This window comes from Leuciscus leuciscus (genome assembly GCF_965113295.1).
Source record: "Leuciscus leuciscus genome assembly, chromosome: 1".
Taxonomy (NCBI): Eukaryota; Metazoa; Chordata; class Actinopteri; order Cypriniformes; family Leuciscidae; genus Leuciscus; species Leuciscus leuciscus.
The window spans coordinates 56,498,951-56,520,394 of record NC_138725.1 but is presented as its reverse complement, the minus strand read 5'-3'; the positions used below and the strand labels follow the sequence as shown (position 1 = coordinate 56,520,394).

General features: G+C 37.7%; 3 protein-coding genes across 3 annotated transcripts; all 3 read right to left on the bottom strand.

Moving 5' to 3' along the window:
* Positions 1 to 4: 4 nt before the first annotated feature.
* On the bottom strand, positions 5 to 11,505 carry rabep2 (rabaptin, RAB GTPase binding effector protein 2). The gene is made up of 13 exons (XM_082136762.1): positions 11,168 to 11,505; positions 10,338 to 10,487; positions 6,757 to 6,845; positions 6,170 to 6,547; positions 5,730 to 5,825; positions 4,477 to 4,575; positions 4,280 to 4,390; positions 4,075 to 4,153; positions 3,837 to 3,848; positions 3,658 to 3,713; positions 3,131 to 3,229; positions 2,929 to 3,045; positions 5 to 1,528 (listed from the first exon to the last, which is right to left on the bottom strand). The coding sequence occupies exons 1-13, from the start codon at positions 11,211 to 11,213 to the stop codon at positions 1,424 to 1,426; spliced, it is 1,437 nt and encodes a 478-aa protein (XP_081992888.1). The 5' UTR covers positions 11,214 to 11,505; the 3' UTR covers positions 5 to 1,423.
* A 471-nt stretch (positions 11,506 to 11,976) lies between these two features.
* On the bottom strand, positions 11,977 to 17,169 carry LOC309474314 (uncharacterized protein). Its single transcript, XM_082136774.1, has 13 exons — positions 17,038 to 17,169; positions 16,808 to 16,944; positions 16,347 to 16,458; positions 16,140 to 16,233; positions 15,970 to 16,024; positions 15,717 to 15,857; positions 15,425 to 15,585; positions 14,904 to 15,002; positions 14,669 to 14,814; positions 14,412 to 14,583; positions 14,217 to 14,329; positions 12,671 to 12,755; positions 11,977 to 12,581 (listed from the first exon to the last, which is right to left on the bottom strand). The coding sequence occupies exons 2-13, from the start codon at positions 16,923 to 16,925 to the stop codon at positions 12,525 to 12,527; spliced, it is 1,353 nt and encodes a 450-aa protein (XP_081992900.1). The 5' UTR covers positions 16,926 to 16,944; positions 17,038 to 17,169; the 3' UTR covers positions 11,977 to 12,524.
* Positions 17,170 to 17,558: 389 nt separating this feature from the next.
* ypel3 (yippee-like 3) lies at positions 17,559 to 20,861 on the bottom strand. Its single transcript, XM_082137045.1, has 5 exons — positions 20,543 to 20,861; positions 19,008 to 19,126; positions 18,866 to 18,909; positions 18,662 to 18,770; positions 17,559 to 18,543 (listed from the first exon to the last, which is right to left on the bottom strand). Exons 2-5 carry the CDS (start codon positions 19,122 to 19,124, stop codon positions 18,454 to 18,456), a joined length of 360 nt encoding a protein of 119 aa, XP_081993171.1. The 5' UTR covers positions 19,125 to 19,126; positions 20,543 to 20,861; the 3' UTR covers positions 17,559 to 18,453.
* Positions 20,862 to 21,444: the final 583 nt, after the last annotated feature.

The window sequence follows — 21,444 nt, the reverse complement described above, 5'->3', positions numbered from 1 at the left end:
GTGGTCCAATACCGTCTTTTAGTTTATTCTTAATTTTTCATATTTAATGCATTCAGATTTGTTACTAACATTGTGCTACATTTACATTAACATGTATTAGCCCCATTCAAACAGATTTAGTGTTTTATCACATATCATTAACATATCATTGATCTTCCACTGCTCATTGGCTCAGGCACCAGATACTTCATAATGAAATGATGTCTCTTTCCAGTAAAATGACTTTGGCCATAAACTGAATGCACAACTCATTATTGTAGGGTAGATAATAGTATAGTGAGGGGTAACTGTAACACACAAAATATATGCAGATTTAAGTGATGACACCTTTTGAGCACATACTGAGTTTTCGCTCTGCCGGAGGACAATAAGTTGAGAGAACGTTTCCACATAAAAATCATTTGAGGTATAAAAATATTACATGTTACATTTTCTTATGCTGTTTAAAGTTTTAATGTATTTATTGTAAAGTAAGATATATTTTATCTTTTGGTTTTAAGTTAACTGAAGGAATATGCTAACACTGTTGCTGGTGGTACTCAAAAGATTTCATCATGGCCGGGGACAATTGTAACACTAGTTATGAATCAAAAATGTATGAACTAAAAGATTTCAAATCACACAAATAAGCATGATTTCACTAGTAATTTCACAAAACATTAGATTCATATCTAGTCAAAAACTAGTTACACTTAAAATATATATTAAATAGTAAAATATTTTAGTAAAAATGATGCATCTCATTTCTAACAGTTGTATTCATTACCCACTTCTACTTTAAACAATTTTTACACAGCTAATAAAATAGATTAGCACCAAAAATATTCAGCAATTAAAGCCACATGTAATAATAATTGATATTATGAGTCTTTCTCAATATATGTTAATTAATGGTACTGTTACTTTGGTACATATATTTATTTTTTTTATAGCAAAATATGGCAGGTTGATCTATAGTAGTTTATTATAACGGGCGGAAAAATAATAATGTACAATTGACCCCAGTCTCCATCCCCAGTATGTTTTTGGTTTTGATTTTTGCTGGTGACAGGTGCTGATAATGAATTATCTATTTATGTCTGTCAGTATCTATTAGGAAAGAAGAATTAGGCCAGCAAGATACAACTTACACTGCAGTAGCATTAAGTCTAGTACAGACAGTAATTAGAATTTCACAAAATTCAAGTATTAGCAATTCCATTTTGTTCAGATTGATAAGGAATCATGTTTAGCCGGTATGTTTTGAGATCATTAGAAGCATTGTGAATCCATGTGTGCAGGAATGGTCTTCGATCAATGTCAATGCATTTCTTTTAATGTAGGCAGCCCACCTCAACTTGGCCCTTTCTGAGGACCACCTCTTTGCCCACAGAGTCTCTTCCTTTTGGTCTTCCGAATGTCAACTGTTCTTATATTTATTGTTTTATGTGGCATCTGCAGGTAAATCAGTGACTTCTTCAATTTCCTCCCCAAGGATCTGCTTGACTTGGTTTAATGATTCTGCTTGGCGAATCTGCTCTAATTTCACCTGAGAATGCAGAGAGAGGAAATTAAAAACTATTTAAAAACAGTGCAAACTTTAATACAAAATCAACAAGCTAAAAAATTCAAACTGTCACAGTTCTAAAGTATATAACTGGATATATACAAGACTTGTGAGCTCACTACACGACTGTCAGAATACAAAAATGCAGCAGGACATTCATGTCAAAAATTAATTAACTACAAAAGGTCATTATTGTTTAAAATAATTTTTACTTGTTTGAGGGCAAATTTTTTCTAATCTTAAAAATATTACACAATGTGTAATTTAATATGAATGTTGGGTTATCTTTTTTTTTTACATTTATTTTTAAATCAAAGATTTTTTTTAAACAGACATACACAGAACACAATAATAAAATACATATTTAAATAATATTTTTGTTTAAAGTAGTTTTTTCTTCAGGCTCCCTCCTGCCTTATGCTCTCACTGAATGAGATACATTACTGTTGCATGGCTCAAACTACAAGAATGTAGCAATAAATTCAAACAAAATATCATGTGACACGTCAAAAATTGCATCGCTGAACTGCTCATGCTTAAAGTCTTAGTTGCAGACCTCAAATTTTTGTCTGCAATAGCAAAATCAGAGTAGAAATCATGTAGTGCAGGGTTTCTCAAACTCGGTCCTGGAGGGCCACTGTCCTGCACAGTTTAGCTCCAACCCTGATCAAACACACCTGAGCAAGCTAATCAATGCCTTCAGGATCATAGACATGTATAGAAAGGCTAGATGGCTCAAGGCGGAGTCAGCTGTGTCGTCACTTGGCGGCCATCTTAGGTCAGGAGACTGCGCTGCTGCTCCCTGCTGCTGTGGACGGAAGGTGAGTGACATACGCCAACTAAAATGCTCGTAACTTGCTGAATTCTTGACGGATTTACAAACGGTTTGGTTTATTACAAACCTTATTAACGTGGCTATGATTTGTGCTGATGCCGTTTGTGGCTATAATTTTTCACAAGTATGCAGTTAAATAGCCGCATCCCTGACGTTTATGACACACCAAGCCGTTTGAAAATCGGTTGAAAATTGAGCAAAATATAGTTATTTCAGCACTACATGCACAATAGACTTTAATGTTATAACTGGACGAGCGGTCCTGTCCTAAGATGGCCGCCGTGTGACGTCGTCGGGTCCCATTGGCTCTCAGCGCCGGTAAGCTATCTAGCCTTTCTATACATGTCTATGTTCAGGATCACTAGAAACTCACAGCTAGGTGTGTTTGATCAGGGTTGGAGCTAAACTGTGCAGGACAGTGGCCCTCCAGGACCGAGTTTGAGAAACCCTGATGTAGTGAGAGCACGTCCTTATGTATACATCAAAAATTGATTGTCAACAGAGACTGCATTGTTAGAAGAGTAAGAACTTCATGCTGATCCAGTACCTGCAGTGACTGTGAAAGATGCACAAAATCCTTCTGCACAGTCTGACTAGTGTCTAGTTGAGTGCGCAGACTGATCACCTGACTGCGATACTCTAAACACTGCTGCTGTAACACCGCCTGAAAGATACAGAGAGATCTAAACTACTATGTAATAAAACTCAATCATATTTTACACACTTTACACACCAAGATGCAGGCCTACCTTCTCCTGGATGTGAGATTTGTTCTCTTTCTGAAGGTGAGCAAGCGCCACCCGCAGACCCTGCACCTCCACGCGACACTCCTGCAGCTCAGCCTTCAGCTGCACACACAGATGGAATAATGGTTGTCACATGGCCGTATTATGTACATGTTTAACTTTGTGAGTGCATACAATTATAAGGGATGAATGGGATTATTTTTCTATTCCGTAATCCAGTTTTGTGTAAACATTTCTTAAGTCTTCGCAATCTGATTAAATAATGAGATGATCATGTTAATAAAAAAAAGGTATATTTAGAATTAGAATTTATACAGATATTTATATATGTTTTATATACGTTTTATATACAACAACAACAACAACAATAATAATACATCGATGATATCACTGGAAATGGTAGGCCAAGTTGGACTAAAAGCAAAGGACCTAAACTTATAGAGAAATCCTACACCGGTTACAATGGCACTGAAGTACAAACAAATGGGATTTGACGTTCAAAAGATATCTTGAAGGAATTATTTAATTACCTTTTCCCTTTGGATCTGTATGCGGTCCGTCTCTACTGTTAGGCTGGCAAGCTTGACTGAGGGAGAGAGATTTTAATCACAAACTGACACTGGGCACACTAAAATATCAACACCTACCCTCAAATAACAACTAGGATCTACACTAGAACTGAATAAAAGTCAAAGTATATGTGACTTGCCTTCTAAAATCTCTGGAGGAGCAGATGTGACAAGAAGGATGAGGAGAGGAGGAGGGAGGAGAACACATGCGTCAATGCAGAGAAAACATCCAAAAGTTTCAACAAACAGAACAAATTGGCAGACATGAATCAAATGTTTTATTGTGCAAAACTATACAGCTTGAATGCAATGTAAATCACTTTGGATCAAAGCATCTGCCAAATGCATAAATGTGAATGTAATATATTATAGACTGACCGCTCTCCTCTGTGCGTGTCTCCAGCTGTTCCTGTAGGTTGACTATTTCAATACGAAGCCTCTCCTCACAGTGAGCTGCCTATGTAGAGATATACACTGACTAAAGACTCATAAGCACAAATACACACACAACATTCAATTCTTCCAGACCTCTGTCTTCCTTTCGTCAAATCCGCTTGTAAACATACTGTACACACTCGCTTACCTCTAGTGTTGGACTGTGGGGCGGAAGGCTATTTTCATCCACATCAGTGTCTTCACCTTTCAACTTGGAGAGCTCATTACAGACTCTCTTCTGAGAGTAAGACAGCTCTGCCTAGGTAAAAAAAAAATACATGCAGACTCTTAAAGAGTTTGTGATCTCATCAGGATTTGGGCTCATGGAGTCAACCTACTACTTACCAATCTGCTCTGAACAGCATTTTGTGACTGGCTAAAAGATTTCTGTAGGTCTTGAAGGAGGGCCTCAGACGTCTGCACCTGAGACTGAAGTAATGACAACTGCAATAAACAAAAACACAAAGATATCAATATATGAGAATTTGTTTTGCAAGTAATCATCTGCAGACATGCTATATCAGGGTGTATGCTCAGAGAAATTAAACCACATTGGAAAAATATATCACATTATATTATATAATATTATATACATCCATTAAAAAGTTTGGAACTTTCTATGCATCAAAAATATTTTATTTCCACAAAAATATTAAGCAGCACAACTGTTTTTATCATGAAATAAGAAATTGAGCAACAAATCATCGTGATTTATAAAGGATTGTGTGACACTGAAGACTGGAGTAATGATGCTGAAAATTCAGCTTTGCATCACAGGAATAAATTACACTTTATAATAGACTAAAGTTAAATCTTACCAACTTTAAAGTTTTGAACAATAGTAGATTGTATAAAGCTTCAGATCATTTCTTTATCTTACAAAGGGCAGAATTTAAGACAGTTACAGTCCATAAATAGCCTGGAAATCCAGACCTAAATCTAAAAGATTAATGGTCTGGCGTCCACTAATGAAAATCGCCCAGCTCGAGGGGCGGCACCAAGCATGCATTTGAAAATCTCACTGCACGCAACTGGATAACACTATGACCAATCACAACAATAAACCCCATACACTTAGCTACCAGCGAGCTAGCTGGTAGATTAGACTCTTCCTGTATCTGGTCGGCCAAACAGCAAAAATGTCCTTCTTGCAAAGGAACGATTCGAGTGGCGTCTTCTGTTCCTGTTTTAGATAAAAAGCCAAGTCTAACTCGATCATTGTATTGGCCAAAGCCGTTTCAAACTACTGGTATTCATCCATAGCCATCTTGCAATGTTTACTAATGACTTTGACGTCACAGCGCTGTCGTCATCTGTTTAACTCGCCTCTGGCCCGCCTATATCAGATAACCCGATGTGATTGGTGCAGCTCAGATCGAGGGGCATATTTAATGAGCATCATTACTCGACACCAGAGTAACTCGCTGAGCAAATTCAACTTGTGCTCTCGCGAGAACTCTGGATTACCAGGGTAGTCCATAAGTGCAATGTATTCCAGGCATAAGAGATGGTAAAATATTTTTTTGCATATCTGTGCTTTTTAATTTGTCCATGCCAAAAGATCTGTGGCGAAAGACAGGAAGTGAGAGTTTCTGTACCTGTTTTTGTGTCTCTGTGCTTTGCACATCCAGTTCTCTCTCCAGATCAGCTTTCTGCTTTCGAAGCTCTGTCACCTCCTCTTGAAGCTCTACAAGCTATAATGGCATGGCAAAATATTCAACAAATAAGTTGAGAGATGGGGGCATCATGCATTGACATCAGTGATCTCTAACGCACAAACAACAGGCTAGAAATGTCCCACACTTTTTAAATGGTATGATGATTTCAACTGTTCGCAACTTACTGGATAAGGGCTGCACTCATGAAGAGCAATTTCTAATTAATCAAATATTTTAGAGCCAAGTGTAACTAGGAAAACGTTCCATTACTTTTTAGTATTTTGAAAATTTCCAGGCCTGGTAACAGCAGTTTTAAAATTTCCTGATCCAGTTGTCCATGGCAATACAAAACCTGCTTGAAAGACTAGAATTATACTGACATGTGCTTGCAATTTGTCCCAGTCAGCATGCGAGACCAGCCTGTGTCCTGGTGGTGGCAGGTAGATTGCTTCAGGCACCAGCGTTCCTGTGGACACCAGTGAGGCGGTGTCTTCTTGAGGAGGTGGATGTCGGGGCATGGAGGGAGTGTCCAGGGAGAAAGAAGACATAGAGGCAGAGTCACAGTGCTGGGGGAAGTAGTCCATCATAAAGCCTGTTGTCTCTGTATCTGACGTCTCTCCCAACAGCTCCAGTGGATCAGAGTCGGACCCTGAGCCCTCATGGTCAGAACCTCGCGGGGGAGAGGAGTCACCCTGTGGTCCCTCACTGTTGGGAGAGGTACCCTCCAGCTTGCCCTTTTTTAAGGTGGCCTTATTGCCCTACATGCACAATGAGAAGTGAGCAATGATTTAGAAAAGAAAGAAAAGAAAGTGAAAGAAGTTAGCAATAAATATGACCAGGGGAAAAACACTTGTTTCCTTTTTGAGACATATGTCAAAAAAAAACACCAGTGCTTGTGTCTTGGCCTGAGTCCTTGGATAAGAGAGAGAAAAAAAGAAAAAGAGGAGGGACACAGAAACACACTAACCTTAGTGTCATGGGGCAGAACGGCTCTCCTCCACTGTGCTCGCTCTGACTGCAAAGCAGATAATCTGGCCTCATACTGAGCAGCTGTTTCTAACGGGGGAAAATAACAGAAGAACTGGATGTCAAGGAACTGGAATCAGTCATTGAGTAATTATGAATTATAATTATGTATAGTTACATTGAGTAATTATAATTATGTATTACGCTTCCAGTTCTTCGGGTAAAATTCTACTTCGTGACATTCAAGTTAGCAAATGGAATGGAAAATGCAACCGACTTCTGAATTGTGCGATGGCTTATCGAACAAACAAAAAATTTAGGGTGAGATTTTATTGTATCGATTGCATTTACATTTATGCATTTTGGGAGATGCTTTTATCCAAAGTGACTTACATTACATTCAAGGTATATTATACATTTTGAATCAGTTAAATTCCATACTCCACTGTTTGAGCAACAGGAATGCAGTTGTTAACTGCATTGTGAAAAGCAAGTGTTGCATACAGGAATGGAGACCGATTTAGATCCAGGTTTAAATACGTCAGCAGAGTAAAGTGATTCATATCACATTTTGATGAAAGATAAGGTCATTCTGATACTGCTGCAAAAGACTCTACCCTTTACAATTGCATTAGTTAGATATCTCATTATTTTAAAGTGGAAACACACCCTACCCTTGATATGTGCATTTAAGAGGTGCTTAAGAAAATCTGACTCTCACTCACAGGCTCCTTAAAGACCATTGATAAGGTATGGTGTTCCTTTTTGGATACTGTACTGGCGGACTCCATAGACAGTTAAGCTAAGAAACCTCTTTTATTTACATATTTTGATATATATATTGAAATACATTTTTGGTAGCACTTTAGTTTAGGGTCCAATTATCACTATTAACTAGTTGTTCAGTAGTATACATATTACTTGGATATTGGCTGTTTATTAGTACTTATAAAGCACATATTAATTCCATATTTTGCATAAAAATATTCTACATCCCTTAATCCTACCCAATACCTAAACTTAACAACTACCTTATTAACTATTAATAAGCAGTAATTAGGAGTTTGAGGCAAAAATCATAGTTAATAGTTAGTTAATAGAGAGAATTGTACCCTAATCTAAAGTGTGACATAATTTTTTATTTTTAATGTATATATTTACATTATGTGTTATGTAATATTCGGTTCTAATTTTATTTGTTTGTCAAGTATTTTATTTTACTACTTTCGTGTACGTAATTGTTTCTTTGTTTGTTTTTTAATGAATTACAGCAATAATATTGCAGAGTCTCAACTAGTGGTGAATGGGCTTGTTATCTATGCACTTGATATTCTGCGTAAAAACAAGAAAAATGCATCAAGAAAATAAGGCCAAAAAATAAAGTAATAGTTCACTCAAAAAAAATGAACTCTCTCATCATTTTCTCTCCCTTATTTCAAACCTGTATGCAGTTATTTATCAGTGAAACACTAAAGTAACTTCATAAAAATATCATAAAAGTAGTCCAAATGACTTTTCTGATGTATTATATCAGCTCTGTGTGATTTAGGCCTAAGTCATTTTTCAGTTATACTGACTGGCTCGCTATAATGATCTTTAATGACACCATAAAACAAAAACTGACAATTCTTATTTTTTTATGGTATACTGTTGTGTTTATTATAAATGATTTATCTGAGAACATCATCTTTTTTTCTTTCAAATTCACGTGCGTTCTTAATCTTTGATCAAAAACATCAACTCCCCGTCGCAACAACATTTCTTCTTTGATGGCGTGTGTACCGACGCGAGTGCATGACAATAACCCCTGTCTTCCAGTCTCTTGTCACTCACATGAGATTGCAGCAACTAACAAATGACAAAAACAATACAATCAATTCCCAATGGACAAAACCTACAATTTTTCTCGTCAGAGAAGCCGTTTTCTAGTACTATGATGTAAATCCGAGTTAAAAAAAAAGCAATCTCGGACAAGAAAAAAAAAATGTTGGCCAGGACTTGATTTTGTCCATGGCGAATTGATTGGATGATTGTGGTTTGCTATTGCTGTGATGTCACGTGAGTGACAGGTTGTCCCGCCCTCATGTGTCCCAAACATCATCAGAGAAGAGCAGTTGCTGCAAGAGTTACTTCGATAAATCATTTATAATAAATACTAATGTTTTTGTAAAGTAACTATTCATTTTGATTTGCAAATCATTCGACAATGTTTGCTAGCGTGAGGTCAAGGAGTGGAGTGACGAGGAGTGACAACCTGTCACTCACATGAGATTGCAGTGTAGGGCTGAGCAAATATGGGCAGAACTCTTTACTGCCCTAGAACTTCAAAAATCCTTTTAAAGGTATACATGTGAATTACACGTGGCACTATGGCCTTTCTCATCACAGCCTATCTAGTACAAGGGATTTCATCACTATGCTGATTGAGGACTGTTGGGACACTCCAGGCACAGGATGGTTCTGTCGGGAGAGACAGTCATTTGCACCTCAATGACACGTCTGTAGTACCATTTGCTTCACAGGACATATGCTTTCAACAACATACTGTTTATTTAATAGCGTGTTCTTATATGTAACTATGTCATGTTTGGTCTCATCTGACAGCCTATAAACTTCATAGAGATATTAAAGTATCCTAATGTACAATCTAGGTACTATTGGTTAAACATGCATTGAGGAGAATATGTTAATGTTCTTCTCCCCCTCTTGATCACAACCCATTTGCCTCATCTTTTGGTTTCCTGTCGGTCGGTTTCGGTGTTGGTATTCCACTCATGTTTAACAATGCTTTGCTCAGGGTATAAGAAGGAAAGGTAACTGTTGATCTAGGAGAAAGGCTTTAACCCCGCCACTCCGGCACACCGGTGCGTAACCTCATACTAGGAGAAAGGCTTTTACGGCCTCTTCTCCACAACAGTGCATTATTTGTTACAACTAAGTTTTCTATACAGTATGTTGTTCCATTCTACTGTCTGTATATTTAAACATGTAATTTAATAAATAACTTTGCCTGCTTTAAAGGCTTTGAGAATCTTTCCTTTTATCACTGATGATGTTGAAAGCTAAAGAGATTATAACTTTCGTTATCTAAACGTTCAGGTTAAATCTTACGTTTTAAGTTCTAAGAAAGACCTTTAAAGAATAAGAGGTTAAAGAATAACAACAACTTTAATGGAGTCAGATTAATTATATTGGAGTCAGATAAATCTTTGAATTATACACGTCATCTTTCAACTGCCTTTTGTTCCGATTATCGGTTATATAAATAGCAGCGTAAGCTTCCAGCCTTACAGTACCAAAAGCAAACCACAATGATCCAATCAATTCCTGATGGACAAAATCAAGTCCTGGCCTACATTTTTTCTTGTTTGAGAAATCGCTTCACTCGGATATATACCTATCACCATAGGGTAGAAAAGACTATCACAACTTCCATTTCATGCTGACTTTAAAACCAGTCTGTGGCATTTCTGACACATACATAAGCTCCACTTAACCAATCAACAATACCCAAACAGACTTGTGCTTTACACCTTAGGTGGACCATACTAATGCAATCCCTCCCTCCCTCTCACTCCTCACCTCTCAGAGCCTCCTGCAAGGACTGGATCTCCTGGTCGCATTGTTTTTGCAGATCCTGCAGCTCCTCCTGTTTGCTCAGCTCACAGATCTTCGCCACACCCTGCCAGTGTTCCAGCTGAGCTCGGCACTCGATTAGCTGTGTCTGTAGTTCTGCATGGAAACAATACACAGAAGGACTTCTGAAAACTCTTCTAAATAGTAGCCTTGTTCCCTTTCTTATCCTCCGTCTTATTTTTAAAGAATCGTTTAAAACAGGTGCATAATATAAAAACAGGTGCGTGACAGATAAGTGACACACATGAAAGAGCTCTAACAACAGTTACTTCATTAACAAGATGGATTTTGCCAAAAGCAGATTAACCCTAAAAGTACTTGATTTGATTTGTCCAATGCCTATTCAAGATTTAAACCTGACACACATGGCAAAGATTCTTATATTGACTCTAGTCGTATACACCTGTTGATTTATGCTGCACCGCTTTTCTGCTATTATTCTTATCAATAGAAAACGGTCCACAATTTGTGTAAAACCCATATGAGTATGTACGCTTTATTTAAGCTTTGTCAGCTAAATTACATGATCGGATATGTTTGCAGGTCGAGCTCAAAATGGTCATTACTTACGGATTTATGCTGTCGTGCTATCGAAATTATACTAGTTTTCCCCTCTCAAGTCGACATTTAAATGCGATGAGCTCGTAATGACGACTTCAGAAGTGGGAAAGTAGGAAATTTCCGATAGCACACGAAGACAGCGTTAATCTAACAAATCACGGAATAACTGTTTACATCGACACACTGTAATTTAACATGTACTTATATCTTCATACCATCATTATCCTCACTGCGCGATGCTGGTGTGTCCGACACTTCCATGGTCTCAAGTCATTTGTCTCGATATTTTCGTTTCGTTTCGATATTTTTCCATTCGTCTGCATCCGTCTTCCTTTTCCTGTGTGAAGTGCAGCAGGGCCGGGCTTCAACAAACTGCACCAAGAGTTCAGGAAACAACTTTCCCCGGTTCAATCCTGCGGATGTTACCTAACCATCCTCCCTAGAGCCAGTCAGACACACACACACACACACACGCGCGAATACGGGTTTAAATCTTGTGAGCTGAGCTAATGTTACACAAACCGCGCTTTTGGGCCTCATAGGCGTCCGAAGACTGAGGGCGCGCGCCTGTGATGCTGTCTAGGTAGGCAGCTCACTAGATTATGAGTCGGATCCAGAGAGGATGTGGACGATCCAAGAGATCCCATGCGGTCTTCGTTGAAAATATATGCAAAGTCATGACGTTTAATGTTATTGTTTTTTAACGCATTGTTTTGTCAATTCAATGACAAAAACGAGTGAAAAAAGAATACAAAAACACTTTTTGTAGACGCCGGTTGTCGATTACAGACTCAATATACATAGAGGACAATAATGGTCACATGATTTTGTTTTTTAACATTAGATTCTGATTTCATAATATCTCAAATGTACAAATTACAGCAAAACAAAAAATCTGAAATATGATTTGTCACACTAATGCAACAGATTCCAGGGAGGATTTGGATGTTGACTTTGACCTAGTTAGGAATCTTTCAAGTTCTTGCTTTGAAAGTTCCTGAATGCCAATTAAAAACAATAAACATACATTTATTATATTTTATTATCACAACAGCAATAAGTTGACATACAAATGTAGGAAACCATGGTATGCAAAGGCCAGCTTCAATATTTCTATTAAAATGTATAATGATGTGAATAAATACCAAGAATCATTAGAATCTCATGCCATATATGAAGGGCTCCTCATTCTTCGGTCATTGTGGTAATTTACCATACAATACGGAGTATTTTAGGTACAAGGCAGAAGAGGAGGATGACTTTAAAAATGCTAATACACAACAATAGGATATTTCAGAGCATTAGGTCCAATCTCATAATGTGGCCCTCCAATTAACCTTTACAGTACAATTGTATTGCATTGAGATAAAAAATAAAACATAGTATTTGTCCACAGCTCCATCATTATTTAATGCTGGAAGACAGAGCTTACAGGAGCAGTAACGTGTAACTAAGCGCCCATAAAATATCTTATCCATGTCAACTACATTAGAGGAATGATTAGATGCAGTTTAGTGGTACTGCTGGGTGCTGTGTTCTTCCCATCAAGATCCTTGAAGTGTAGAATCCCTCTCAGTTCATGTCCTGATCACCCACACTCTGACGCAGGTACTCCTCATAAAGATTTTTCTGCAAAAACACACAGGGAAATCATTAGATGAGTCAGTCATCACTGTAGCCGTCTTTAGATGCGTCAACAATACAAATGCACACTATACCTTTTTGGTCTTGACCACCTCCTGGACATACTCCAGTTTTTCCTGAAGCTGTCTCTTTTGTTTCCCAGAGAGTGTTGGTTTAGTCCTAAAAGTACAATGAAGAGAAAAAGAACACAGACACAATAAAAGTACATGGCATGCATAGTATAGAGGCATGCATTAGACATGAATTATTCACTAATATTTCCCTCTGCTGCAGGTAATTAAATAAATATATAAATAGCTAGATTTTTTTTTTTTACCCCAACAAAATTCACTAAACTTCCATTCTGCAGCAGGCCTTTAAAAATATATTTATTATTATTATATAAGCCCACAAAACCTCTGCACAATATTCCAAGACTCACAAAATTAGTCCTTCCCCCTTCTTCAGACAATTGCATATTTAAATATAAATTTATATAAATATATATATATATATATATATATATATGAATAGCTAGGAGGAAATTTGAAAATTATTCACTAATCTTTCCCTCTGCTGCAGCTCTAAAATACTAAGTAATAATAAAACTGAAAACATTTTTGGAGCTTGACTGTAAACATTCTGGTAAATATCTCATTATTATGTGCACCACAGAAAAAGACAAACTTAAGAATGAGGGTGAGTAAATTGCAATTTATCCCTTTAAACTACAAGTGTCTGCATGTATAAAACCCTATTTGGGTGGTAATTGTTTCTCATGAGGACATAAGGTATTTTCAACATTTACAGGGGCTAGTCAGTGATTTTATTGCCGTCCGAATCCAGAATGTCAGTGTTTTTCTCCCACCAGCCGCGTAAACATCCCCGGCCGAATTACCTACTGTTTCTTGGCAAACACCAAGGTCGTGTGGTAATTGAATTGCTGTCCGAATCTACATCTCTGAGTTTACAAGAGGTAAAGAGTGGTTTTGACCACTGCGGAGCACCGTACGATATCTGTTGCGCTTCACTGTAATTTGTATGCATTCTAAATATGTATACTTCTATTACTGAAATGTTGGGAATTATTTACAAGAACAATATTTCATCACCGCTCCACCTCAGTGAAAGGAGAAAGAAAAAATTTTTTTTTTAAAAAGCACAAACATTTGAAATGGGCCGTTACAGCAATAAAATGTATTATATACAATTATATAGACCTAGGCTACATTAAAAATAACTACGCTATTATTTCCGTTAATTTCCATATTTTTAAAATGATTTCCATCATTTTGAGATAAAAATGCAAGACAGAACCATTTCAGCATGTCTATCTTCCTATTTTTAAACGGGAGATTTTATAGAATATAATTTTTCTATTATTTCATTAAATATGAATTTATTCATATTATTAGAAACAAATGGCATTCTATTTACAGCAGACAATCATGCGACGGACCACGTAAGAAGTGCGTTCCCGGGTTTGTAGTATCACAAAACTCGCTCCTCCACCGTGAATAAATCACCATCCAAATGCGTGGCTTATCACTGAGGTGCCATGCAAATTTATTTTTCCAGACATTCACATGAGAAACAATTACCATCCGAATAGGGCTTAAGTTTATAATCTGCTTTTTTCACCTGAAAGAGAAGCGTGCAAGGAGGAGAAAGATGAAGGACAACAGAACCAGTCCAGCACAACTGTACAGCTGCACTTCCACTGACAGGGACTCAAACACCTTCACTGCAGGAGCCTGAACACACAAACCCACACTTACATCAGTATCTACAGAGAATCACAAACACACGTACACATGAATGCATATACATACTAACCACATATAGTGAGAGTGCCTCTGTGCCTTTATCACCCAGCATGAGCTCCAGTATTTCTCTGGAGAGGCTGCCAAGCACCAGGGCGACGAGCAGCAGCAGGGGCACAGTGAAACCCAGCATGCCCAACAAGCAACCCTTAAAACGTGCTCGACGGTTCTCTATACTGCATTGCCTTTAGGGAGTAAAACACACAATTGCAACTGTAATAGCAGGCATTTGCAATTGTATAGGCAAATGCCCATCTAAGAATGCACTACCTGTCATTATCAAGTGTCTCAGTGATGGCCTCAGTGATGAGGTTACAGTCCTTCTCCAACGAGTTAAGCGTGTTCTGCACAGTCTGATTTATGGTCTTTTCTATAGTCCGACACACCTCCTCAATCTGATTGACACATCGGCTGGGCTGATGATGGAGACAGTGAGGAAAGATACATTAATATTACAAAATAAGCGGTTGCCGCATAAAACGGCGAGGAGCTGAAATATTTATACCTTGTTAGGGTTGGGAACGTAGATTGTGGGCATGTCAAAGCCACACTTGTTAAGTCCTGGACGCTTGCAAAGCTCCTGCACAATCTGCATCATAACTCTCTGAAATAACCAATAACACAGCCATCAGTGTGCCATTAGCAAGCAGTCAAACAAAAACTATTTTCCTTAAAACGGTCACATGTACTACCTTTTAAAAGTTTGCTGTCAGTAAGAATAAAAAAAAAAAATATTAAATTAGCTTATTTAGTAAGGACCTTTTAAATTGATGGAAATACATTTATAATTCTACAAAATATTTCTATTTCAAATAAACACTGTTTATTCAGTGTCTAGACTAGAATCAGATTTTCAGCTTTGCCGTCACAGGAATAAATTGTTTATTTTTAAAATGTATTAATATTTTAAAATACATTCAAAAAAATATATGAGCATTGGTGAACAGAAGAGAATGGCTTTGAACGGTAGTGTACATGCAAAATAAAACATAACAGTGAAGACGAGTGTGTATAAGAGCAGTTTACTTGTCGATCAGACTCTCCTCCAGCCTCATCAGCTTTGCTGAGATAAAAACGGAGACGGTCCCCTTGCTTCTCATTCAGTTTCTCTACAATGCTGAGTGTGCGCTTGCATAAAGCCTGTCCCATTGGATCAAAGAAGACCAGGATCAGGTCACAGAGCTCACCTGATGTAGACAGGTAGAATCATAATACAGAGACATATATTAGGATCATAAACATACATTTAGAATGCTAAACATATAGACATGCAATAAATAAAAAAACATTAAAACAATGTCAACTCCTAAACACACACCGAGCCACAGAATAGCTTGGTCCACATCAAAGGGGTACTTCATATCTCCATCCACCAGACCAGGACTATCAACAAACGTCACCAAGCTGAAACGTTTCTGTCGTGAAGTGCAAATCTCAGTGCCGAGGTATTCTGACAACCCTGAAATTGAGAGAAAGTTGCATTTTAGACAGAAATTCATGCACATTTGCAATGTAAACCTAAATGTGTTTAGCCCTGCTTTTAATACACTTTCCAAAACTCAACAACAAACCTTTAAAGTCTTGCAGTGGTTTGAAGTGTGGATAGAGATGGAGTGTTGCATTTCCCTAAAACCAAACAACAGTTGTTATACAATAAAAGGTGAAATACATTTATATCAGTGGTGCCATTTTCACACCACACACAACTTTCATGAAAAATTTATGAGAGGATCAAACATACAGTGAGCGACTCCCTCTTTCGCCCACTGGTAACAAAGCTGAATCCCTGTGTCTCTATAGCGACCCCTGTCCTTTGTATATGCTCCTCCACATACCTGCAAAAGCAATAAAAACATGGGTTACTGCTTGTGAGGATTTCTCAGTCTCACACACACACTAATCTGAGTACATGGCTGTAATTATACAATATACATGTATATTAGCCTACCAATTGATAAAGCTACTCTTTCCAGCTGAGTGGTTCCCCATCAACATCACAGTTATCTTTTTTCGGGGAGGCAGCAAGGTCACTCCAACAGTTTGAGCGATTGCTATGAGTCCTAACAGGACAAGGGAACTAGTGGTTAGACAAACTGGACTGGAAAAGTAAGTGTCATTTATTTTGAATCCAGGTTCAGAGACTGAATAAGTGACAGTTTCATTTTTGGGTAAACTAACATTTAAATGTCAGAAGAAAACTTTATTGGATTACAGGGTAATGAATGCAAACAGATGACATTTTTTTTTTGGCACACTAAAGTGAATAAATGCCAAACCAACAGGCGTTTTAGCTATCCGGCTACCGTTAGCACCTCCCATCCACGCCTGGAGACTTTCTGAACACCTTACTAAACCAAATAAATGAATGAGAATGTAGTCGTTTATAAAGGGATGTTTTTTTTCTCTAACCACTATCCGGTTCGATGTACATCTGATGGCAGTCCCGTAAGATGCGCTCGTCGCAGGACACACTGCCAGATATGGAATCGGCATTTGCAGCACTCCTGCTTTTGATTTTCCCGGACATAATGATGTACAATTATGGGCTGTAATAAAGCAGCGGTGTTTTAGCGTGTACAAAATAAAACTGACAAGTAAAATTGTATGAAATGTAAGAAACGACATAAAATTTTACTCACATCCAAATGAAGTTCAAATCGCCCCGGTCTGCTGGGTAACTATGGCCACGTCACCGCGACTCACCGGTTTTCGCAGAGCATTATGGAGGTTGTAGTCTTTATTCCGTTTCGCTGATTCGCTCGCGCTGTTTCTGACAAAAGGCGAATTCTTGTTTCCGCCCTTGACTTATTTATTAATCACGTCGTCTGTAGACCATTATGTAACGATTAATCATTTAGGAGTTGTGCCCTTTCTACTTAGAAGCTTGTGAAGAATGCCATTAAATAAGTTGAGAAACTTATTTTATTACAACTGTTGTATGAAGGTGCCATGTTAATTATATATATATACATACATACATATATTATTTATATATTTGTGTGTAAATATGCGAGTAAAAATGTTCCATTGTAAAAGGTCCATCATACTTGTGATCACTGCACACTACTTTTAATGCCCTGTAATGTTAAAAATGATAAAATCTCCTAACCTAATTTCAATGGAGGTGAAAAATAATAAAGTTTAAAAAACACGAGAAAAGTTTTCATTTACCCCATACTTTAATGTAAAGAATTCAGGTTAATATAATATACATTAATGGTTTAGCATTCAAAGAAATACTTTGCTACACAATCATAAACACATTTACATGGCATGTCTGCTCTAGCATGATCAGATCAATGTCTCTGTACATGCTCCTCAAATGTTAGATTATACTTACAATATTCTCATTGACAAAAATGCACGAAACAAGATGAACATAAAGATGAATTACATTTTATAAGCTGTAAGTGAAGTGTCTAAAGAATATCAGTCAACTGTGGACCATCTCTATTCTACAGCCAATAAGCCTGAAGCTAGCTCACACAAACACATTTATGAGCAGATGTTCATTTGTTGGGATTCCTCAGTGACTTGGTAAATTAAAAGATGAATTCAACCGAAATGACTGAATTTGGAGGCATGAATCATCCTTTATGCAAACTCTCTCTCACACACACACACACACACACACACACACACACGTATATTGCACATAATCCTCTCTAAGCCACACACACAGTAAAATAATTTCACTCACACTACCTCGTTCACAAAGACCTCGTTCTTTAAAGTAAAAATTAATTGAATAAAAAGTCATTGGATCTTGGCATTTTGATCACACTTTGCTTAAACCTCATGAATTGCACTTAATAGGGAGAATTTGAGGGCTTATGTCAAAATCCCAACAAAAAGCAAGAATTTTTTGAAACTGAATTTAAGTGGTTGATTAAGAATTTTAGCACAGTTTCTCCTAAGCCTGCCTTGCACACAAGCACACCTCCAAACACATAAAACACACACAAACCAAATCATCACCCAAGTTATATATAAAAGAAAGCATATCTCATGTCATTGCAAGTGGTGACAGCAAGTTAAAGCAAAGGCTGAAGGCTTCAGTCCCAGCCATTATCCTTAATCATGTGAGATAATTCAATAATAAACTTCCCCTCCTTGTACTTCTGACTTAACTCAAATGCCTGCTCCTGTAGAGGAAGGGAGAAAGAGCACAAAAACAGAAATTGTGATCAGACTGTAGAGTAATGATAAGTAATTTAGGCATGTGTCCTACTTCATTTTCTCTAAAACATAATACATACTTACATATTTCCAGCCCAATGTGGTATGGCAATTCTCACAGTAAATATCAGCCACAGCATGAAGACCGGTCAGCAGCAGCCTTTCCTCTGCTGGACCACAACCCACGTTCACCCTGAAATCACAAAATGGCAGTTAAACAAAATATTTCCTATATCAAGATGTGATCTAATTTCTGAGATTTAAATTTTTTCCAGAAGTGATACTCACACAGAATTGAACAGGTAGGCACGTCCTTGACTGCCTTGAAATGACTGAAAATACACAAACATGCGAGTCTAACGCAAACAGCATCACAATTCACAAATCTAGCAGTAAATGTGCCACAAAAGTCACACAAAGTAACTCTCACCTTTGATATGAGGTCATCATGGTTAGCCAGGTGTGCACGGCAGTGGACGCAGCTGTAGCGACGGTGACAGGAGTCCAGGTAGGCCTGGAAAGTTTTGGCCTTGGTCTGCTTCACCATGTCTTTGAAAAACACACACAAACAAAAACAATGTCAGATCATACCGGCAAGGATCAAAAATCCTGCTGGCCCTTCTCATCTGAATCTAACCACGAAAACTCGAAGGCAAATGCTACAAAACAGCTTTGACTGCCAAAACATTTCAGGGCGAGGTTGCCAAATAGTCTTGCGTAGTTAGGAAGCATGGCATTGACATAAACCAGTAATGTTGTGAACATCAAAGCAGACTAAATGCTCTGAGATTGATTTTTTATGCATGATGGATGTGACATTTACAGCATTTTTTTTTGTTTAGGCAATTGAAAAGCATTTTAATATCATCTCATATCCTTATTCAGAGATATACCAGGAAAAAGGAAACATCCACATGACCTACTTTGCTTGGCTGCCCACACTGTAGTTACCCCATATATGGCCCGCCAGGCACGAGGGTAAACAGGAGTGAGAGGCAATGGATAACTATGGCATGCAGTAATAATACAGGTTTAGATACAATTTTGTGTTATAAAATCTTTACAAAGTTACTAAATATCCACAGATATGCTTACGATTTTAGTTTCGGTTTTTATGGACTTAGGTGCTACAGCTTGGCCCACAATGCAGCTGGAAAATAACGATGCACGAGTCGCGAACGAATCGTTCATATGAGTCGGGTGCTTTCAACGATTTGGTTGAACCGGTGTGCAAAACCGATTCGAAAAAAAAAAAGGAAAAAAAAGAAAATATGTTAATATTCAGTGAATTTGCAGTGAGCACAGAATTTGACTGATGGGGCAAAAATTAATTTTGCAAATCGCAACAATATTACAAATAAAACTTACTGTAAACTAATTCACTTCACTCTGTGTCAATCCATACTAAAATGTGCCAACACTCTTATTAAAACGTAAATTCAAATTTAACTCAATTAAATTTAAAATTACCATTCACATTGCAAATGTAAATTAATTAGGTACTAAATAACATTGGATTAGATGAATCACCACTGAAATAATAATAATAATAATAATAAAAATAATATCCAAAGACACGAAATTAAAATAACATAATATAAAGGCCAAATTTAAAAGAAGCTGGGGAAAGACGCGTCGGGATGGGGGACAACTCTATTGCATAATAACGACACACTTAAAAGAACCGAATCGTTTTTTGAAACGAACTGTTCGAAAGAACCGAAACATGGAATTAATTCGGACTTCCAATCATTACTGGGAAATCTCACTAACTCGCGCGGATAGATGCCCGCTAAATTAACGTTTCAAACTAACCTCATAAACATAATTCAAGTAATATAGTCGCTTCATAATTTCAGCATATTATTCAGGTTCTCAACCCATGAGTGGAGCCGTTTTACATTAGAACCTTTCTAACATGCTCGCTCCATTTGAAATGCTACGCAACAATAAAAAAGGACCCACCTATATATGAATGATTTCTTCAAGACAAACGCTGTTCGCAGTATTGTCACCAGAAGAGAAGCGTGCTCAACTCAACGACATGAAGCCTGAGCATTCACTGAGCTCACTTTGAGCGCACTCAACCAAACAACCGTGCGGCACGCTGCGCTTTTCCTACAATTCCCTCCTTTGTGTCCCTCCTGTCGACCTGCTCTAATGGGCAAACCGTGTGGTATTAACTGAAAGCTTCGTAATTTCCAAAACTCAAACAAGCCACCGTGCAGAATATGTCGCAGCCGAATATAATCCGTAGATTTGTTTACTGTATTTTTTGAGGAAGTGTCTTATACGTCATATGGCGCAAAACAAACCGCCGTCGACCAATCAAAATCCAGAAAGAGACGTCCCGAATATAGGTCAGCCAATCAGATGCGCTCTTCCCGTGCGTTTGAAGTCACCTGAACTATACAGTTGCGTTAACGTTTCAACCAGTCAAAACAACAAAGTCCTCGTGTTTTGGTTATCTTAATCTTATCGCTTTTTTTGGAAGTGGCGATTTTTGTGTCCCCTGGTTGTTCGATAATTAATGAGTCACGTAGACGATTTGAAAATAGCATGCATGAACCTCGGCCGACGTTTTGTATGACATAAAATGTTTCTCCAAAAACGAATGTATTTTTGGATGTAAATAAGATTTTACATTTGATAAAAGACAGGGCAGGCTTTGATGTCGACTGATTCTGTTGTTGTCACAGCTGGATGGACTTTGCACGGTCTCTCACAAAAGTCGAATAACGTTTGTTTGCAAACATGGGCAGGGAGGCGCTAACTAACTGACTGACTGACTGACTGACTAAAAACCATAATAAACATGCAATTGACATGGTGGAATAATAATGTAAGGACCAAAGAAATCACCCTTA

Bases quoted from the DNA above. Each gene is read 5' to 3' on its own strand.
- rabep2 (XM_082136762.1), bottom strand. From the start codon at position 11,213: ATGGAAGTGTCGGACACACCAGCATCGCGCAGTGAGGATAATGATG. The intron at 5,826-6,169 runs GTCAGTATAATT...ATGCCATTATAG, and splicing joins GGGACAAATTGCAAGCACAT to CTTGTAGAGCTTCAAGAGGA. The intron at 1,529-2,928 runs GTACTGGATCAG...CTGCATTCTCAG, and splicing joins ATCTTTCACAGTCACTGCAG to GTGAAATTAGAGCAGATTCG.
- ypel3 (XM_082137045.1), bottom strand. From the start codon at position 19,124: ATGGTGAAGCAGACCAAGGCCAAAACTTTCCAGGCCTACCTGGACTCC. The intron at 18,771-18,865 runs GTGAGTATCACT...TTGTGATTTCAG, and splicing joins GCCTACCTGTTCAATTCTGT to GGTGAACGTGGGTTGTGGTC. The intron at 18,544-18,661 runs GTAAGTATGTAT...CTTCCTCTACAG, and splicing joins CCACATTGGGCTGGAAATAT to GAGCAGGCATTTGAGTTAAG.
- LOC309474314 (XM_082136774.1), bottom strand. From the start codon at position 16,925: ATGTCCGGGAAAATCAAAAGCAGGAGTGCTGCAAATGCCGATTCCATA. The intron at 15,003-15,424 runs GTAAACTGCTCT...TGGTTATTTCAG, and splicing joins GAGGAGAGTCTGATCGACAA to AGAGTTATGATGCAGATTGT. The intron at 14,330-14,411 runs GTTAGTATGTAT...TTGTGTGTTCAG, and splicing joins AGGCACTCTCACTATATGTG to GCTCCTGCAGTGAAGGTGTT.